This window comes from Pithys albifrons, chromosome 2, assembly GCF_047495875.1.
Source record: "Pithys albifrons albifrons isolate INPA30051 chromosome 2, PitAlb_v1, whole genome shotgun sequence".
Classification (NCBI taxonomy): domain Eukaryota; kingdom Metazoa; phylum Chordata; class Aves; order Passeriformes; family Thamnophilidae; genus Pithys; species Pithys albifrons.
In genome coordinates, this window is record NC_092459.1 from 93,248,204 (window position 1) to 93,269,757 (window position 21,554).

General features: G+C 43.3%; 2 protein-coding genes across 4 annotated transcripts in view; one reads left to right on the plus strand and one right to left on the minus strand.

The window, feature by feature from the left end:
- The window catches only part of BICRAL (BICRA like chromatin remodeling complex associated protein), a 46,677-nt gene extending 29,178 nt beyond the window's left edge, over window positions 1–17,499 (minus strand). The window contains exon 1 of one of the 3 annotated variants that reach the window (XM_071577680.1): window positions 17,445–17,499. The gene's annotated coding sequence lies outside the window, so the exon portion shown is untranslated. Of the gene's footprint in view, window positions 1–5,533; window positions 6,478–6,730; window positions 8,057–17,444 lie in introns of those variants that run through there. The other 2 variants (XM_071577672.1, XM_071577687.1) reach the window with 2 other exon arrangements.
- Window positions 17,500–17,575: 76 nt separating this feature from the next.
- Window positions 17,576–20,284, plus strand: TBCC (tubulin folding cofactor C). Its single transcript, XM_071577709.1, has one exon. It carries the CDS (start codon window positions 17,601–17,603, stop codon window positions 18,624–18,626), a length of 1,026 nt encoding a protein of 341 aa, XP_071433810.1. The 5' UTR covers window positions 17,576–17,600; the 3' UTR covers window positions 18,627–20,284.
- The last annotated feature ends 1,270 nt before the right edge of the window (window positions 20,285–21,554 follow it).

A 21,554-nucleotide genomic window follows, 5' to 3' on the forward strand; every position in this document is an offset into this window, starting at 1 on the left:
TGACTTAGAATTTCCTAGAAATTCTCAAAGTTTCTTAGAATTTCCTTACTACATCACTTCATATACAAGACAATAAAATACTACTTTGACATTGTGTAAAAAGCCCACGATAGAGGCTAGCTTAGAAAAGCAACATTTAGAGCAGTAACATCCAAAAGTGTGATACCAGCAACACCAAAACTTGGTACAGGCAAATAAATTTATCTGCAAAACTATTGGGAAAAGCTACAGACTTGTAAATTTTGCGCAAATACACAGGATCAATTCCTGGCTGGCAGCACACTGGCACATGACTTCTGAGAGTGAACACTGATCTTTGGAGATCAGTGCTCTGGAACTGGTAATGGCTGCTGTAGTTAAACCTTTATAGCAGGAGATAATCAACCTTGCCTATAGTAACATATGTAGCACCTGAAGCAACTACTGTTTCAGTTGTGATACACGCCCACTAATCCTCACCACTTCAGTAAGACTTTGTACACATCCTGTCACAAGGCATTCTGACAAGATCTCTATCATGTTTTATAAAGAACCTTGCCTATCAAATCTTCTATATTGTTCTGTTGCTCTACCATTCTCCACCCAGAATTTTAAACTACCATCCCAACATTAATAGTAACTTCACTATGGAATAGCTGAAGAAATACTTGTCACTGTAACAATAATCCACAAAACCAGAAGAAATCAGTAACAGTAACTTCAGAGAAAAGTATAGCAGTGGACTCAGTAAGTTACATCAAATTTGTAGCAGTTTCATCCCTCACAGCCTTTCTAAGCATGGCTGTAACATAACTCTATTAGTCCAACACAAGTATTCCTCCCTTGTTACATCCAAGGACTGCAGCAGCATTAAGTGATTCCACACGAGCTGCAGAGGTGAAACAGCCAGAATTGAACTTCTCCTCTCACACAAACTCCCACCACAACTCTCATTAATTTTCAAAGTGCTAATATTTTGCTCAGTGTGCTTCTGAACAAGGTGGGAAAAAAGCATTTTATCACATTCTAGGCATTGTGTATCATTTTAGCAGAACGCACCTCAGGTTGCTAAGGTGGTGTAGCTACTGCCTGCCTTACACTGTCAGTTCTCTCTCTGTTCCTATCAAAGAGGCAGCCCTGGATTCATTGAAGGAAACTTTCCTGTACAGGAACACTCAGATCTCATTTGCATTCTCTGCAACATAGGAGTGTAAGAAAGGAGTATAAACTCAAAGCCTTATTACCATATAGTTCATTCTTTAATTTCAAGTCCATGCTACTTTTGAGCAATCTAGTATCTTGCAAACTGAACAATTTCAGATTCTTGTAACTAACCAAGCTTGTGTCTTATGATCAACTTAAGAGCTGCTCAACAAGTCAAGACCTCAATTTTTAAGAAACTGGTTTAATATGGACAGAATATGAAGTTAAGACTTTGCCCCCAGACCTCCCCTCTCTTCACTGTACCACTCTTTCTTTATACCTCCAATGAAACAAACTATATTGTAATAAGTTCAGACAGTGATTTGTTCCCTTTCTATTCCTTTTGGTAAGGTTTTCCCTAAGTCAGACCAACACTGGAAATAGCTCTAGAGCATTTTAAAGTACAAGAAAACAAAGCAATTAAACTTTGATAGTCTATTTGTGCTAGGTAATCATGTTAATTTTTATTTTGCCTAAAATCTTAATGATTCTCCTATAAAGCAAAAATATAAACACAGTAGTTGTTTCTTTTCAGCAAGGAAAGCAGTAGCAAATGAACATTGGAAAACAGGTATACATACTCATTCATCTATGTGATGACCTTGAAAAAGCAACAGTTCAGGGTGGTGCTTATGCATTTATGCGGGTGCAACAAGGGTCTTACCAAAACTGCTCACTCCAACTTTCAAATTAAAACAGTAGCAAGTCACAATGAATGTTTGAACACGTTACTCATCTTGCTGCTTTACCTCTACCATCAGAAAGCAAAACATTTTTGGTTTTGCAGAAAAACCTCATGTCTATGCTGGACTGAGTATGGTATGTTATGGCCAGACTTCGAGCACGCAGATCTGGGCAGGGCTCTCCCCACGTGGGTGTGCCCTTCCAGCCTGTGCAGTGGATTTTTTAGGTGAGGCACAGCGTGAGCAGAACTGGCCCCACCGTTTAAGTCCTGAGGTCCATCTGCCACAGCCGAGTGAGCTTGGACAGTGACAGTGAAGTCCTCAGGACTGTCACAGCACCCGGTACTAACCGGGGCTGACCCTGCTGAGCATCCGAAATCTGACGGGATGGGATGGCAGGGAGGCATTGAACTGCCAGGGGACAGTCCCACTGAGACTCGAACTCAGGTCCTTGGGATTCGGAGTCCAGAGTGCTCTCCTTTACACCACGGGACCGAGTATGTCACCATAAAAAACCTTTCAAGCACAGATGTAGCTTATTCCAAAAGAACTACTGTAAGAAACTATGTATGTATGTTAAATGCCTCCCTGACATCCGATCCCATCAGATCTTGGAAGCTAAGCAGGGTCAGCCCCGGATTAGTACTTGGATGGGAGACCTCCTGGGAAATGCCGGGTGCTGTAGGTTCTAGTCCTGAGGAACTTCACTGGCACCGTCCAAGCTTGCTCGGCCATGGTAGATGAACCTCAGGACTTAAACGGTGGGGCCAGTTCTGCGCACACTGTGCCTCACCTAAAATCCACTGCGCAGGCTGGAAGGGCACACCCACGTGGGGACAGCCCTTCCCAAATCTTCGTTCGCAAAGTTTGGCCATACATACATACTGTAAGAAACTATGCCAACTCTCCAAACTGAATGAACTACATAATCAAAGAGGCTCTTAAGCCTCGACTGTAGCTACTACTTAGACAGGAATGACACACTTTCACACTCCCACTGCTGTATCTACACTAAAAAGCACCTGCCATTAGATTTACCACAAGCCTAAAGGAGCATGAAAAGGCACCATCATTGACCATTAGGGCCACGCTGTAAAACGTGACAGCAGTTACGCAGATACAACTTTAATGGAACTCACATGGAAATATACCAGCAAAACCCTGGAAACAGCAGCAAGCAGGATACCTGGGCATCTACATCTCCAAAGCTCTTCCAGCTCTAGACTATGGACTTACCTCTGCAGCAAAACTTTATGGATACAGGGAGGGTCCATGGAGGAAAGTGGAAATGCAGCTTATACGAGCAGAATTTTGGGGGTTACCTCCCAGTCCAATTAAACTAAATATATAAAATCTACTGGAAAAGGACACACGAAGGGATTGGGGCAGTGATGCAAATACTTAGCTACAGTAGAACAGCTACATCTCTGACCTCTACTAGGTCCACACAAATACTGAGCACGTTATCAACTCAAGAATATGGATATAACACACAAAGTGTGTGAAGCATGAACAAAATAAGAACACAGCTAAATAAAGGAGTATGACATCATCCTGCTCATCTTCATTATTTTCACAAATTAATGAAAAAACCCACACACAATCTGCCAGGCTGTAAGGCATAATAGAGAAATTTTATTATATAAAAATACACTACATTAAAAAAAGAATTCACTATGTTGATCGCAAGATTACTGTTAATAAAAATGTATGATAATCCCTTCAAGAAATGGTGACTTCCATGAAACAAGATTTCTCAAAAATGTGAATACTGTACTCCACACTAAAAAGATTTGTAAAGAATTAAGTTTTATAGCTGGCATTTTTTCTAAGCTAAAATGTTAACAATGTCATCTCCATGAAAGTCTTCAGAAAACACAGTTTATATGCAGACATTTTTTTTAGTATATTCCAAGCAATGGATGTGTGTATTTCACAGAAAAGTTGTTCAAAACCTAACAGGCAAAGAATTTAAACCCCCTTAAAATTAATCCAACATTTTAAAAAAATCTCCTACTTCTTTCAGGAAGAAACAGGGAGCACAGGGAAGCCTTCTGATGTGTCAAAAAACATAAACTGAAGAACTAAACAAGCACTGAACACCCCTTGGTGGGCACAGCATGAGCACTTGCTCTTCCCGAGTACAGATGTTGCTCATTCTAAACTCAAGCCTCATGAGCACCAAACAGATTACACAGACATGTAAAAACAAACAAAAGGTGAGTTTTTTTATAAAAAGGTATTTTTGACACTCTCCCTAAAAACAGCACCAACCCAAAACTTTAAAAGTATATTAAGGTGGAGCTGCCAAATTGGGCAATTTGGAAAAGGCACAGCTTCCTGTGAGACATAAAGGAGAAAGAAAAACTTGAAAAAATATATGTGTGTCCCCCACAAAAAAAAATTACCAAGAGAGTAACAGCAAAATTAGTTATCTACCCACCCAATAAGTTACCTGTCTATTTTTGCAAGTTCTTTTAAAAGAATTAAAGGCTCTTGAATGAAGATTACCTTTCCCTAATGCCCCAGCACACTTCTTTAAAGGTAATTTTTTTTATTGTCACGTTCTATTTTTTGATCACCGTTAAAAAGATATTATTTCAAATCTTTTTTCCTTCTTATACTTCGAACGACAAGAATTTCAGAGGTAAGAAACAAGCTTTTAAGGGATGCTGATGGGCAGGGAGCACAGCCTTGTCTAGTCCCCCTGCAGTGACACAGGACCAACAAAGAAGGGGCGGTGGGTGGAGGGAGGGAAGGAGGACTTTTAGGTTTCGAGGAGAGGCTCCCGAAGAGCAAGACAGAAACATTTCGGAGACACAAGCAGACCCATGGCCCGAGCGGCTCCACGGCCCGGCCCGGCCCGCCCCGCCCGGCGCGGCGGCAGCGAAAGGGCCTTAAGATGGCGCCCGTGGGGGAGGAGAGCGAAACTGCGCAACAAACGCTGGCAGGGAGCCAGGCAGCGCCATCTTCCCTCCCCGAGCTCCCCCTCGCACCGCAATCGCTGCCCGCCCAACACGGCCCGGCCCGGCCCGGCCGCCCCCAGAGCGGAGCCGCGATCCCCGCTCCCTTCCATCCCCTTCCCTTCCATCCCTCTCCGGCCCGCGCTGCCGATCCCGAGCAGCACAGAAGGGAAAAGCAAAGGCCTCCCCATCTCCTTCCTCCACACAATGATTAAGAACAGCTCCGAGTCACTATAAACGCGCCCTCTCCACGTCGCTGGATTTTGCCCGGTTTCAGTAATATCTTCGTATCTGCTTTCTGCCATCATCTGTAGCTGAATTTTGTAATTAATACCGAAAGCAATATACAATTTAACATACTGAATTCCACACGTAGCTCAATAAATGTGAACAGGGAGCATTTCAGAAAACCCTCTCCACGACCGACTACTGTTTTAAGCCATAAGTAAAAAATTATTTATCAAACATTGTTCCTTTTACGGAAAATAATCCCCGCAGCACAAAGGGTCGGATTCGCATCCCCTCTACAGCGAAGCCAAACGGGTCACTCCAGAAAGAGACGCTTTATTGTTGTGTTTTAAACAGGCATTACAGTTCAATATTCTCTCTCCAAAAGGAAAATAATAACTAAAAAAAATAAAAATGCAAGGCACATCGCAAAATCGGTCCCGAAAAGGCGAAAAAAGCGCATTAGCCCAAACCTACCGCCCGAGTATTTCGCGCACCCACAAAAAGCGGCACCGTTTCCATCCCTCGGTTAAAGGCAGGAGGCACGGAGCGATTCGGAGGAAATTGCAAATAAAGAATCAAACAAATCAAATCAAATCTAATGGCGACACCGAAAACGAGGAAACGAGTGAAAAATAAATCCCCAGAAGGTACAAATCTGAGACACAAGCTCAAAGAAAAGACACGATTAGGGTGGTGGCGAGTGGAAGGGGGAAAGGAAAAAATCAAGCCATGAGCGAAAAAGGAAAAAAGTAAAGAAAAATCCTTCCCAGCTGCACAGCCAGGAGAGAGACGAAGTGTCTCCATTTTCCCGACGAGGAGGAAGAAAAGAGTGTTTCACAGACCACAGAGCTTTAGAGAAAAGCAAAGAAACGAGGGGGGAAAAAAAAGAGGGAGGAGATTTGAAAAGATTATTTTTCTTTCTCCCTCACACACTCTCTCTATCCCCCTCTCTCCCTCTCACTCTCTCTCTCACACTCACACATACACACACACACTCTCTCCCTCCTCTCCTCTTTCCATCCCTCTCTTGATGGCCATCAAGGGGGCGGAAAATAAAAAAAAAAAAAGACAACAACAACAACTAATTTTAAACCGGCTCAATCAATGAGTCATTAAAAGAGATTTTTCTTCCCTCCTCTCCTGAATTTGCATGGCATCAGCAAGGAAAAAAAAAAACCCACCCCAAACCTCTCCCCTCTGCAGCTATCAGCCTGGACCTGAAACCTTATCTCTCCCTTCAACCTCACCCCCCCGCGCCTTTATTTTAAGAAACAACTTTTTTTAAGTGCCCTCAGCAGCCACCACCACCAGCCTCGCGGAAAAAAAAATCATATATATAGTTCATTTCCATGTGAATCCACATCTGCCCAAACAACAGCCACCCACAAAATATCCCTCTTCTTCCTCCTCGTCTCCCCTCTCGCTCGCTCTCTCTAGATATATATTTATATACATAGCCCCAGAGCCAATAGCTCTCTGGGCTGAAACCTAATATCCTGGTTTTGGCAACTCCTGGTTGTTAATTTGCTCCTCTTTCTTTTCTGTCTGTCTGGAGATAGATTTCCCCCCTCTCTTTTCCCTCCCCGAAGGAAGGGAGGAAGGAGGTTGTGTGTTTTTTTTTTCCTTGAAATTTTTATCACAAAATTATAATACACTCAAAGGGAAACTCACCGTCATGAAAAAGCAGTGCCTTGTCAACGGGGTTTCTTCGCCATCACATCAGGGGCTGGCAGTGTAGGAGAGAGAGAGGGAGAGCGAGAGAGCGAGGGAGGGAGGGGGGAGAGCGAGCGGGAGAGGGAGCGAGCGAGAGAGGGGGAAAGAGAAAGCGAGCGGGAGGAGAGCAGAGCAGAGCAGAGCGCGGCCCCGCTCGGCTCGGCTCCCGCTCCGGCACCAGCCCCGGCCCCAGCACGGCACAGCCCCGGCACGGCACAGCCCCGGCACGGCTCGGCACGGCACAGCGCGGCTCCGCCGGGACTCTGCCGCAGACCGGCGCCCGGGCACACGCACCGCCGCCCTGGCATGATGAGTCCCCGGCTCCGGCGCGATCCTCGCTCCGCGTTTTTACACATAGGCCCTTTAAAAAGTTTAGCTTCTCTTTTTTTATTCCGTTTTGCTTGAGAAAGCTGAGTACGTCTGCGAACCTCGCCTGGGCTGCTGGCTTTAGGTTAAAAGTTAGGGGGGGTGTTTGGGGTTACAGCAAAGTAAAAGAAAGTTTTTCTCTTATTAAAATGGAGATTAATTTGAACAACTTGGTTGATTTCCTTCACATGAAATCCATAAACCTCTACAACGCTTGACGTGCCTGGAGGTCCCCAGAAAAAAAAATGCAAGAGGGGGATCCCCACAAAAAAACAATGCAAGGTCACCTTGAAAAAGATAAGATTTGAATCACTTACAAATTGCAGTATTTTGAGTATTTTTACCTAAGTTCTTATCAGCCTTGCTGGAAACAGATTACATGAATTTCAACTCCTTCAAAAAAAAGTTTTAGGTAACCTGAAAATGTTACTTTGAAGTCAAAAGTTGTAGCACTGAGAGTCCATTGATACTGTTCTACAGCTTGCTTCATCTAAAAGCATTAGTTTTTAAAGCTTTGTGGCTATAGAAAACTGATTCAACCTAAACTATGCACTTCATTAAAAAACATTCAAATAATTCTAAAAATAATTATTTCTTCAGATAATTCAGAGAAGCCTGGTTTATAAAAAAAATGGTTGAAAAGATTCTTAGTGTGCAGAGATATGGATAGTAATGCTTTTAAAACAAACAAACAAAAAAAGTTTTAAAGAGCTTTTTCTTATAGTAATTTTAATTCTCAAGAATTTTTCTATTTTATTCCTAAGTAACTTTGGTAAAACTCCTTAGAGACAAGGATTTGAAGACTTTATGTAGTAGCACATCCTTCTTTATTAGCTTTATAGCTCAAAAAAACAGAGTTTTTAGTTTAAAATACAGCTACCTATAAATGGTTATGGGCAGCGTACTAAGTGGACCTTCTCAAAGAAGTTGGCTGGATTTCTTATATTAAAAAAAAGGCAGCAGCTCAACATTGTTTTTCAATTAGAATCTAGTTGCATTATTTAAGTAATCAACCACTTCCAAACTTTTGCCAAAGCCAGACTCACCTACAAATCATATTTACCTCCATGCCCGCAGTAGAAAACTGAGGTGAAGTTACAAGTCCCTCCCTAAATGGAAGAGTTGGGCCCAAGCAAACAAGCCTCAGTATAAGCCCAGCAGATCCTTTATGCAGCCCAGACATATGGAACACATATATCATAGAAGCATAGAATCGATTGGGTTGGAAAAGACTTCCAAGATCATCAAGTCCAACTCTTGGTCCAACTCCAGTCCATTTACCAGATCATGGCACTCAGTGCCACATCCAATCTCAGTTTAAAAACCTCCAGGGATGGTGAATCCACCCCCTCTCTGGGCAGTCCATTCCAATGCCTGATTACTCTCTCTGGAAAGCATTTTTTTCTGATCTCCAGCTTAAATTTCCCCTGGCAGAGCTTGAGCCTGTGCCCCCTTGTCCTATTGCTGAGTGCCTGGGAGAAGAGAACAACCCCCACCTGGCTAGAACTTCCCTTCAGGTAGTTCTAGACAGTGATGAGGTCACCTCTGAGCCTCCTCTTCTCCAGGCTAAACAACCCCAGCTCCCTCAGCCTCTCCCCATAGGACTTGTGCTCCAGTCCCTTCACCAGCCTTGTTGCTCTTCTCTGGACCCGCTCCAGCACCTCAATATCTTTCCTGAACTGAGGGGCCCAGAACTGAACACAATACACAAGGTGTGGCCTCACCAACGCAGAGTACAGGGGAAGGATCACTGCCCTGGTCCTGCTGACCACACTATTTTTGATACAGGACAGGATCCCATTGGACTTCTTGGCCACCTGGGCACACTGTTGGCTCAAGTTGAGCTTCCTGTCAATTAGTACCCCCAGGTCCCTTTCTGCCTGGCTGCTCTCCAGCCTGACTGCTCTACAAAGCAGTGCCCAGTCCATCAGCCAGAGTATTAACTCCCCTTTCCATGAATACAGCGAGGACCCAAATAGCCAACAACATAGATGTAAACACCACATGCCAAAGAGTTCTGTAAGAGCTGCAAGCCTATACTCCTGATACCAGCATCAGAAAACTGAAAAAGCCAAACTTCAAAGTCCCTAACTTCAGCAAATATTTCAAGGAGCCAAACTCTACCCTGAATTCAAGGCTGCTCAGCATCACTGGCTTTAGAGAATATTGCTCAAGTGAGTTTGTGAACTGAAGGAACACCACAAGCATTCTTCTGATCTGGTCTACAGGAAGAAATTTTGCTTTAGAGGTTAGAAGGCCGAACCTCTGATCAGTATATTATTAGTCTCCCAGTCCTACAGAAACCACAAATAGGAAGTGAGCAATGTGGTACAAAGAAGGAACTGGAGAAAGGAGGACAAATTATTTTGAATACATTCTCTTACCATAAGAAACACACAGAATCCTATGCAAATTTTCCGTGATGGAACTATAATTTCCTTTCCCTGAAGGATGCTTCAAAGCAGCATTGACAATAACATCAACAAGCAGGTACAGTACCAAGAGGGAAGGAGAGGTAACATAATCTATACAATAAAACACCCTGCAACAACTAGATTTCTCCAGATCTACACAAGTCAGTGAACCAGAGGGATGGAAACCCTTTCCATTGCCCCAAGTGGACAAAACCAAACCAGGATACACTGTACAGCCTGTAAAGTAAATTTGCATATATTTCTATGTTTGCTATATCTATTCAAAACCAAAACTGGCTTAGGTAGAAACCGTTACTAAAAAAAAAAAATCAAGAGTTGTATGTGTAACTATCAGTCATATTGAAGTATGCACTTAATGTCACCTCTAATACTAAAAGGTCTCAATGCAGTCATCAGCTGTAATGTTATCCCTTTTCTGGTGTACTGCGGAACTTTCCAGACCATGCTTGTAAAGAAATACTACTTTTTGCTGTGAGATATCATGCTTTTTTAAGAGGATCATGTGGTGTTTCTGAACTGGGTGTCATTGCCCCAAGAGATTGCCCCTCTTCTCACTGCCTTACTACATTAATAGACAAGACCCTCATATGTCAAAGTTTGTCTGCCCCAGAGTCACCTGCTCAGAGCTGTCATCTACAACCAGAGTCTTATTCTCCAAATTACACACAATGCACAATCAGTTGCCTTCCCTCTTTACCTTCCACAGTCACATGAATTTATTTTCCTGTAGCAGCTTCATAAGGAGTAAGGGGAAATAAGCGTGAGAAGAAAGGCAAGACCCACGTCAAAAGGAATAAGAGAAATCTCTAGAAGACAGACATTGGTGTAATAACAGCTACCAGGAACATCATGTGCACCCATCACACAACTCACTATTTGGCTGTATTTTGACATCAGCTGTCAAACTGTGACCATGCTATTTAACAAATACCACTCTCATAGGTGTGCAAAGACACCAAATGACATTTGGAGTGATCTGAGACACATCACCCTGAAACGACAGATTGTAAAGAAGTGAAAACTACACTTGGATATTGAGAGGGAGAAAATAAGGGGGCACAAAACACCCTCATTCATTCTGTCTCCAGGTTTCTCCCAGATCAAGTCATTTGATTGTTATTCAGCCCATTTTTCCAGGTCTGCATCACACACATTCCAATTCTTGTGCAATCATAAATTAGGACCCAAAAAAAAGATTAAGCAGCAGTAGATTCATAATGAAGACTTTAAAAACTAAGCTAGTGCATTAGAGGAATTAATTCCATCGCCATCCCAAGATTCTTGCATGAATATTTGTTTTGTAACCTAACTCCCTGCATCCTTTCTGAGGTATATTGGTCAGAAGAGAATGCCATTTGCTCCACTGCAGCCTTGCTTCCTCAGACTGAGCTTCATCTCTATCAAGGGCACTTGTTCCTCCCTTGCGTCTTTGTCTCTCTATCCCTTGACATGTTTCTTGTGTCAGCTCATCCCCAGTCACACCGATTATCTATCTACATACTGCTTTATTAATGACTAATTTAGATAAGAATAAATAATTCTAAGCTTGAAGGCACAGAAACAAACATGTCATCATTAAAGAGTACAAGCAATAGAGATGTAGAGGTCACAACACTCAAAAAGGAGGGCACCCAAATACAGGGGCATGAAGGACTTTACCTTGGAATATAAAACGTAACAAATCATGTGAAAAAATCTGTTCAACATCCCTATCAACCACCAAATTTTGAATAATTGCCACCAATGTTTGGATGACTCACCGGAAAAATTACTTAAACATTAAAATGTTCAGCTTGATACCATGCCTTACCAACACAAAACAGCACTTACAAAACCTGGGTGATAATTTCATGATGTAACTTGTAAAGGAGTGTGACTCCAGTATCAACCATCCTGCCAAGACAGAACTGCCTAACCAATGGGTGTCTTGGGGGGTGAGTGGTTAGGATGGAGGTAGTAAGAGGAGGTTACAAAGAGTAAACCTCAGAACAAGAAATTTACACCAACACCAGAAGACAGACAGGTTTCTATGACTGGAGATTGGGTGAAGGCCAACAGGGCTGTTCTGTAATGAATCTAAAAATCAGATTTTGGAAACTATGCTCCTTTGAGATGGGGATCTGACATATGGAAGACAATAAAGTAAAACCAAAGAAAATATGGTGACTGGAGCTCCCATTGAAACAAATGGCAATTCAAAATTATTACTGGAACAGATCAAGAATAACTATATCATGCTCTTGGTTATTTAAATAGTCTCATATTCTTCAGCTTAGAGTACCTTAAAAAGGGAATTAAGCTTGAAAGATTAATAGCTCTCACTTCCAAGTTAGAATAATCTTAAGATATTCAGCCACTAAAATGTATTAGGAAAAAAAAACACCCCTAGAGAGAGATCTTTTACCTGGAGAAATAATCGTCCACAACTAACACTGCCAAAATTTATTTATAAGACAATGGAAGAAATTTGGAGAACCTTTTATAATATTCATAGTTACTTTGGTTAGAAAATATGAATGGGGAAAGAGTCAGGTAAGTACAGATACTGAAATACAGAAGAGTATGCTAATAAATAGAAAGACATAAGGTTGTGGTTTGGGGTTTTTTTTAATAAAACCAGTAGTTACTAAAAACAGCAGCCAGGCAATGAAATGAACAAAAGAACCATTCCTAATACAACTGAGATGTTGTGGATGATGTAAATTATTTTTAATCAAACAAATAATAATAGAAGGAACCTAAGCAAAAAATAAGGTCTAAAAGGAGGACAAGAAACATTATGAGTAAAGCATCACCTAAGTCACAGCTTTTGAGATGTGGTTTTCCTTGGGCATGTCTGAGTCCCTACAATGGACCCAGCCGGCTGATGTTTGGATATGAATGAAGATTGCTATAAAAGAAGTCTTGGTATTATCACAAGACAATGTATCAGTATGAATGGATTTATTCTGAGATTTATTCTGAAGAACAAATGCTAATAATAGGAGGAGACATCCCTCATTCAAAATGATAGCTGACAGACTTTTTCATACAATGAATAAATGGCAAAAAGAATAGAAGTTTAGTTTTATCCATTAAGGAATAGAGTACAGGAGAACTAATAGAAAAATTGGAATACGATGACTTGAAGTTAATTCCACTTAAATTATTCAGAAAGATAAGTGGAATGTGTTTGCAATTAAGATTCACAATTCCAAAATGGAAAACTTTGATATGCTGTTGAACCTGGCTGATCCACTGAACTGGGTAGCCCAATAATTAGGTTTTTGAAATGCATTTTAAAAATAATTGTAAAAGCATCTGAAGTATAAAGTAAGGCACTGAAAAAAATCTCTTAGAAACTCCATAACTAATAGAATGACTATAAAGGGATAGTCCATAAACAGCATCCGTAGGTTACATACTAGGTCTTCAGAATTTAACCACAGTCAATTAGCAAGTTAGGATTCTAAACAGCAGTCAGCCACAAGGCCTGGACCAAACCTAAATGATTTTCTGCTCCTGAGCTTTTGTGTTTAGCATATTTGGGCCTTGTTTTGTTAATCTGGAAGTGCCTTTTGTCACAAAACATTTAGAAGTCTGTCCCTGGGTTTGAAGGATAACTCAATTTTTGTACAAATTAATCCATTTCTCCACCTTTGGCATTGGAAATACCAGGTTCTCAGAAGGGGCCAGCTCAGACTAGTTGCAAAACAAATGCACCTTGACTGGTTGCAATAATAATTAGTATCTTAAGCACTCCCAAGGATTACATTTCAAGGCTTTTGCATTACTCATAGCAATTAAGTTGCACCAAATAAGTTTTATCGTTTTAGCTCTAACTCTCTAATTATTGATTTAAAAACACACGTATTTTACATTGTCTTGCCTTTCCATATGGCCAAATACATAAAGCACAACATTTTAGTGCAAACAAAAACTTCTTAAAAAACAATCTGCATGCCAAATGTAATGTTAAAGGAATTCATTTTTTTCCAAAAGATCAGAGATACAGCGACTCAACACTCACGTTTAATGAAGCCCCATTCCACCGTGAAAAATGTGCAGCCCAGTATCTTAAATAAATCATAACATGGCTTACATCTTTAATGCCTGATCACAGTGCCAGAGGAGTTCAAAGAGCCCTTAGTAAAACCATCAGTAGGATGCCATGGTTAAGCAAGCCGCTGAAGTACCGACTTTGTAGCCAGAAGTAATTACGTTCCTGGGCTAATCTCTTCTGCAGAAACTCAATCCAACAGGCAGAGATGGCATCTATCAGATAAGAGCTCCGTGCATGGCACAGAGCCTGCTGCTTTCCTTGAAAACACAGCTAAAAGACAAAATAGCATTTTCTCTGTGTGTGACAGTGCACCATACCCTTTGGAATCAAAATTGTCCGAGTTGGAAATACATACCCATGATAAGGAATAACTCTACTTTCCTTCCTTCCTCTGCTTGGACCTGCACAAATCTACATCTTGAGATCATGCCACAACTATGAGATTCTGGACTTTTACAAGCTCAGGGACCTCAAGTATAAGAATCCATTCTTATGAGACCAGACACCCAGTTGCCTTTGCAGATCTTGCTTTTACTCCCCATTCTTCTTAAGATAATGATGGAACTATACAGCATCTTGAACCTTCACGTGAACTACATGATACATCTCACTTCAAAAGGCTATGAGTTAGTGCTGTTGAGCTATATCATATCAATATGAAATATTTCAGGGAGATAGCAGTGAGAGTGATAACCGTGGGACACAGATTTAAACCTGGAAGCACACATAGTGGAGCTTATGTTTTGGAGTTTCACAGCGCTAGATCAAAGTAAGCAAGTGCAACCTGCAACTTCACATAAAACAAATGACACTGTACAGTCCAAACCAGGGCAAAAGGTCTTACTGAAATGACTTGACAACTATCTACTTGCAAACCAAAGAGGAACAAAAGCACATCCAAGAGGGGGAAAAAATAAGAAAAAATATAACACAGAGAATTATGTACCTTACTTTTATCTAATACCCCCAAACAGCCAAAGCACTTGTTGCAGCTTCCCCAAATGAGTCCAAGCCTGAGCTAGAGGGCCTACATTTTATTCATGTGGCTACTTCTTTGGGAGACTAAATCTTCTGTTCCCTATGAGATCAGCTCAGTTGGTTAAAACTTGGTTGTAATAATGCCAAGGTCATGGGTTCAATCCCCTGTGCGGGCCATTGACTAAAGAGTTGGACTCGATGATCCTTGTGGGTCCCTTTCAACTCAGAATAGTCTGTGATTCTGTGCTCTTGGTACCTATGGCTTTTAATGGAGCACACTATGCACCCTGAAAACATAGAACCTGCTGCTAGCCAAGCCAGGAAGAAAATTGACAGTCTTTTTATGACCACTATATATACACACACACAAACACACACACATCTATATACATACACATGCCAGTATCAATTAGACCAAAACCTCAAATTGTAAGTGTGGAAAGCAATTTTGGAATCTCAGGATGGAACAGTTGGAAGAATTTTACTGCTCCCTTTTTAAATTTTCATTATGGTCATACATTTCATCTTCTTGTGCCTGGGTGTTGCGTTTTGTTTGGGGGTTTATTTGTTTGGTTGGTTTTGGGTTTGGTTTGGGTTTTTTGCTTTAACCAAAAAACCATTTGTGCACATTAGGAAGGTGGAAAGATTCCAATCTCTCTCAGAAGCTCCTATTCACAAGGGTATCTGGTCTTCATTAATTTAAGCCCCAACCCTCTCTAGAAAAAACAATTCAGAATGTCTAGGTTTCTAAGTGCCCAAGTAAAACAAGAAGTTATTATACTACAACATAAAATACTTAACATTTATTTTGTGCTGTGTACACCAAAATTTGCTGTCAATCTTTCCATATATAAACTCATTTTACCTACTGTAGTTCATCTACTGCGTCACATTTGTCTAACAATACCAAAGCCATACTCCAGGAACATTTGTGACTACTGAAAAAACAGCAAAAGCCTTTTTGTGGCAATATTCTTATTTATGGGACAAGCACTTAGATCAGTGTTACTACCTGTGTTCCCCAGACTCATGGGAGCATATGGCAAAAAAAAGCCTGCTAAGAAAATGAAACTCACACATCTTTCTTACAAAACAACATGGAAATAAGGACTTTTTTTATTACAGTGAATTAATTGCACCACATTCCTGTCTAAGGGAACAATGCTGCAATTACTGCAGGAGTGGATTTCACTATTTCTTAGGAAAAATACCTAAGACTTACTAAATGTTTCATTTAAACACATTGGTAGGAAAAAAAAATCAAAATCAAGTGAGACTATTTCAAGGTACCATTCCTTTTCATGATTGAGAACACTCCCCTTCTACAGGGTAAGAGGTTTTGAGGCTCAAAATCTAATTTCTCATAAGCAAAATTCTGGACCCACTGACACTGCAGCGCTGTGCCAGGTGCAATGCTGTGTTAAGAGCTGTAATGCATCAACCACAACATTACCCATCCCACTGCCTGGCCAGCCTGCTCCAAAGTGCTACTGTTGTTACACAACAATCCCTTGTGATCACCTTATTTTATATTTTAACAACACTAAGAAAAGAATATTCTCCGTTTTACAGCAACTCCCTTATTCATTGCAAGGATTAAAGGTATTTCACTGCCTTTCTTCTGTCACCCTACCTGGGTAGACACTATCACAGAGAAGGTTCAGGTACTCCATGGATTCTAACATAGTTTGTCATGTCTAACCACATTTCTCAGGAAACAGAAAACCATGGCTGCTTTCAAGCCAAGGCTACCTTCAAATGCTAACCCTAAGGGGCATAACAGCCTACACTTTCAAACAAGAACATCAGGCAAAAAACTTGTGCTGTTACCAAACAGAGGACAGTAACTGAAATTCAGATTATATATTTGAGGTTTAGCACTTTTTTGTTTCAATGGATAGTTTTAGGCCCTATATTAATTTGTTGGAAGCACCTCTGAAATTACAAGGGAAGGTAGAGGGTATTTGTAGAAAAGGACAGGAGTTAAATTTGTTTTCATACATTTCTAAAAGAGTGCTTTGTGTTAACTTTATTTCCAAAACAAAGTTCAAGTAAATTCTCAAACGAATACAGTATAAGGATGGTAACTGTTTTTCCACTTCGTAGCCAGGTGCACTTAATTTCAGGTTCCTCCTTCAAATTTGTAACACATGTACCAATTATACAAGAGACACAAAGTCTTCCTTCCTGTGTTTCCCCAGAGGCCTCCGTGGTTTGCTCACACTCCTCCCTGTGGGGCACAGTAACCCACAGGCACTGCTCCCACGTTTCCCCTCATGAACTGGAACAAAACACTCCAGAAACAAAATAAGCAGCCACGAAGAAAGCCGTTCAACCCGGCAGCACCTTTGCAGTCACCTGCAAGGATTCCACAACCCTTTCCACAACCGTTTCACCGCGGGAGAGGGAAGTGGCGAGGAAGGTTTATTAACGCACCGCCCCGGCGGAGCCTCCCAGGGCGCCGGGCCCGTGAACCTGCGCAGGGACCCGCCCGGGCAGGGATCGGGGCCGGCACCGCCTGGAGCCCCCGAGCGCAGGGGTGGCAGGTGGAGCGCTGAGCTGCGGTCCCTGCACCTCCCGTCCCGGCCCGGCCCCGAGCCGAGCCGAGCCGAGCCGAGCCGTCCCCCGCCTGCTCCGGCTGCGCCGCCCGCGGGAGCGCCGGGGCCGCGCTCCGTCCCCATCGCGGGCGCGGCCTGAGAGCGGTGGGGGGGACCCAGGGGAAAGGTGCCGGGAGGGCGGGAGGAATCCGGCAGCTACACGCGCGCACGGCGGGGAGCGTAGAGTTATTTGTATCCCGGAGCTAATTTGGACAGCAGGATAATCACCCGCGGCACCTGCCGCCAGCACTCACCCCATCCCGCGGAGAGGCGGCGGCCCCTTTAAGAGCGCGGGACACCCCGCCCTCCGCCAGCCCCCGGCCCGCCAATCGGCGGCGGCGACGCAGCTGGGGCTGCGGGCAGCCAATCGGCGCGCGGCTTAGTGACCGCAGGGGAGGCGGGCGGGCAAGATGGCGGCGCCGGCAGAGGCAGCGGCCGCGGAGGCTCCGGCGCAGCCCCAGCCCCGGGGCCCCGCCATGTGTGCAGCGGTGCTGCCCGAGCGGCTGCAGCGGCGGGAAGCGGAGCGGCAGCAGGGCGTGGAGCGGCAGCGGCAGAAGAAGGAGGCGCAGGTGGTGCGGGAGGAGCAGAGCGAGTTCTTCCTGGCCGAGTTCAGCCGGGAGCGGGAGGCCGTGGAGTCGCTGCTGGCGGCGGGGGCGCTGGAGGAGGCGGCCGCCCGCCTGCAGGCGCTGCAGAAGCTGCTGACGGACAGCGTACGGTTCCTGGCGCCCTACGAAGTGCGGCAGGGGCAGGAGACCGTGGGCCGGCTGCAGGGGGACCTGGCGGCGCGGCGGCAGCAGCTGCAGCCCAAGAAGAAGTTCGCCTTCCGCTCCCTCAAGAAAGAAGCGGCCCCGGGCAGCGCCCCGCGCCCCGCCGAGCCCGCCCCGCCGGCCCCCGCCGCGCCCGGGCCCGGCCTGGCCGAGGGAGAGGCGGACGGGGAGACGCCCTGCGGGTTCAGCGGCGCCCGGGACGCGGAGCTGGAGCTCGGCCCCGCGGAGCTGCGGCAGCGGGACGTGCTGCTGGCCGGGCTGCGCCGCTGCCGGGTGCGGCTCCGCGGCAACCCCAACACGCTGCGGGTGCGCGACTGCCGCGACTGCTCCGTGCTCTGCGGGCCCGTGTCCACCTCCGTGCTCGTGGACGGCTGCAGCGACTGCCTGCTGGCGCTGGCCTGCCAGCAGCTCCGCACACACCGCTCCCAAGGCTGCCGCTTCTACGTGCAGGTCACCAGCCGGGCCGTCATCGAGGGCTGTTCCAACGTCTTCTTCGCCCCCTACGCCTGGAGCTACCCTGGAATCGAGGGGGATTTCGAGTCGTCTGGGCTGAACAGAGACAGCAACAATTGGAACCTGGTGGATGACTTCGACTGGCTGGCGATGGACAAGCCCTCGCCCAACTGGAGCCTGATCCCCGAGCAGGAAAGAATCACTTGCTGGGACTGACTGCGGAGGCAGCTCCGTGCTGGGCAGGAGATCCCGGTGTAACCGCATCGATTCACAAACTCTGCGACTTAATTCTTGATATGCCATTAAAGATTCCATTCAGTATTTAAGTTGTGAATTACAATTTATGACTGGATTTTCTGATTGAAGGATACCAGTCAAACAGAGTTTACCATTCTTATACAAACTGCTGCTATAATCTTTATGTATTGTTGTAGGTTTTGCCAACTCCTGCAGTGCCTCATTGCTGAGATTTTCCTAATTAAGTGGGAGGCAAGGGCCACTGATAAACAACAGTGAGCCCCTATTACAGCTGTAGTGCTGCTTTCAGGCCAAATTTAAATTAGCTGCAACTAGTCCAAGCTGTACTGGAAGGGAAAGATCAAATACAAGATTTTTTCTTATTTTGTTTTTCTCAAGTTGCAGACAGCAGTACACTGTGTCCTACAGGGAGTGCAAGAAATTACTTCCATGAGGTAATGGGAACAAAAGGTTAATTTAAAGGAGTTTATAACCACACGCTGTAGCAGACTGAGATGAATCCTCGGCTATGACATAATGTGAACCACTTTCTGTTGATATGCGTTAAAGCTGTAAGTTGCCTTTAGGCTTTTATTTCAAGTGAGATAAGCCAAAAGAAAAAAAAAAGCATTCTAATAAACATTTAATGCTCTCCTAATACATTAATGATTTTTTGAAGTAACAAACCTGTAGAGGCTGTATGAATACTAAACCTTCACAATCTGAAAATCCTGTGTGAAGGGATGTGAACAGAATGAGTCTGCATGGATGTTTTCAGGGGTACATACAGCAAGTGCTGATTAACATCACAGGAGCTGTGTCAACTGCTCCTCTGCAGTCTGAAACTGAAGGGGAGAGATTTTCAGCTGTGTCCCACTAGTTGTTTCATCTGTCTACCAGACGAAAGGCTTTGTGTGCTGTGATCATAATTTACAGCTCTCTGCTACCACATAAGTGTAGAACTGACAGAGGGAATCAGTAACATAGGAAGGTGAGGTCCAATATTCCAGTTCCAAAATTGCATGTTATCTTGCACAAAGTACACAGTAACTTAAGTCCCATTTCTTTACTCCTGCTAAATAATAATAAAAAAGTAGCAGCATTGTGGAATGCAATGTCTTTACTGTGCTCTGTTAGTGGTGAGGAAGTGACCACTCTCCATACATAAAGTATACATAGCAGTTCCATTTTTCTAAAACCCCTCCTTAACTTGTGACATTGTGCAAGAAATAATTGTTTATCTTGCCTTAGAATCAGTATAAAGCTTTATTTTAAAATTGCAGAATACTTTTGCTGTCCTGCCATCATAGATGTGCCTCCAACAGACAGTAAAATGGTAGCTGAACAATCAAAAATGCATTACTGCCAGGAGAGGTATCTGAAACTTCACTTAGGTACTTGACTGCTTTTGAGCAGAAGAGCCTTTTTATCTAAGTTGTTTTCAGCATATTTAATTTAAAAGGGGAGGGGGAAAGAGTTTTTTTATATTCTTGACAACTTTGTTTTGTTTACTTCTGTTAATATATAATTTTTAACTGAACTGGATTTTGCATTTCAAATATATGTTTTGAATTGTTTCAGTTGTCCCTTTACTGGTGATTCTTTGCACTGACACCATCATAAAGTGATGTAAAGAATACACCTTTAGTCTTACTTTAATGTGCATAATTAATATCCTTTGTTAAAAGGATATGATCAGTTGAGGCTCTCAAGTGATTTAACACATCCATCCTAGTACAGAACCTGATTTTGCAGTTATTCATTCTTCTCCACATATCCTGGTAGTGACAGATCAATCCCTTTAGCATCCTCTGCTCTTGGGATTGCAAATTGTTCAGCCTGTAAGAACTACAGTAACACCTTTGTTCTGCTTGCCCAAAGCTATGAATACTCACACTTGCTCACTATGAGGATGGGCACTGGCAGATCTGGAAGCAGAGGGATCCTGTCGGGCGGTAGCAGATACCAGAGATGTACTGAGGGTGCTCAGTGCACTTCACACAGGCATCTACGTGCAGTTCTCTGGCGTGTGGTTTTGCCTGAATAAACAGGGCAGGAGTCAAAACAAGGAAGTCTAGGCTTCAGTTTCACTCCGAACTGGCTTCCTTAGTGAGGTTTTTCAGAAGTGAAGCTACTGACATCCCACTTCATAATGTTTTCTTTCCTCCAAGTACTTAACTTTTGTCAAACCAAAATTAGTAGGTAATACTTTTTAGGAACAAGACTCCAAACTGTTCCAGACAATTACTTTGCCTTAAAGATTTATCATTAACTTTGTAATACAGAACAGGTATCCAAGTCTTGGTCTCAAGCATGGCGGGAAACAAGGAGATTCAATCTGAACACAACAAGACTGAAAAGGTTTGGTCAGGCAAATACCTAAATGTGATTCATAGTTCTAAATACGTACCTCCTGCTGGAATCCAGGCACTTCCCTCTGTCTGTCCCTGCTTCTCAGAATACCAGGAACAAAAATGGAGTTATTTGTCTTCTTTCTTTACCCAGCCCTCTCATTTAAATAGATTCTGGAGTCGACTCCAGCCCAAATGTTGTGTGAAAATCAGGTACAATATACATACATAAGACAATTTCTTACATACTTTTATACATTGTATTTTTCAGGGCTTGGATTTATTTGTTTTTAAGTTTCTTCTTACTTAAGCAATAGCTGTATGTAGACAAGGATCGAATCTTAGTGGCTTTATCTGGAATTGCTTCAGGTTTCACTAAACAGCCAATTTTATCACATACAAGGAAGGAAAGTTATGAATCGCAAGAAAAAGAATCAGTGCAACTTCTGGAATTTCAGCATTTCTATTCACATCATGATCTGATTTATCTGACTGACTTGGGGATCCATCCACCTGTTACACTGAAATGTTTTCCAGCAGTAATGACAATCATGTG

Coding starts and splice junctions, on each gene's coding strand:
- TBCC (XM_071577709.1), top strand. CDS start 17,601: ATGGCGGCGCCGGCAGAGGCAGCGGCCGCGGAGGCTCCGGCGCAGCCC.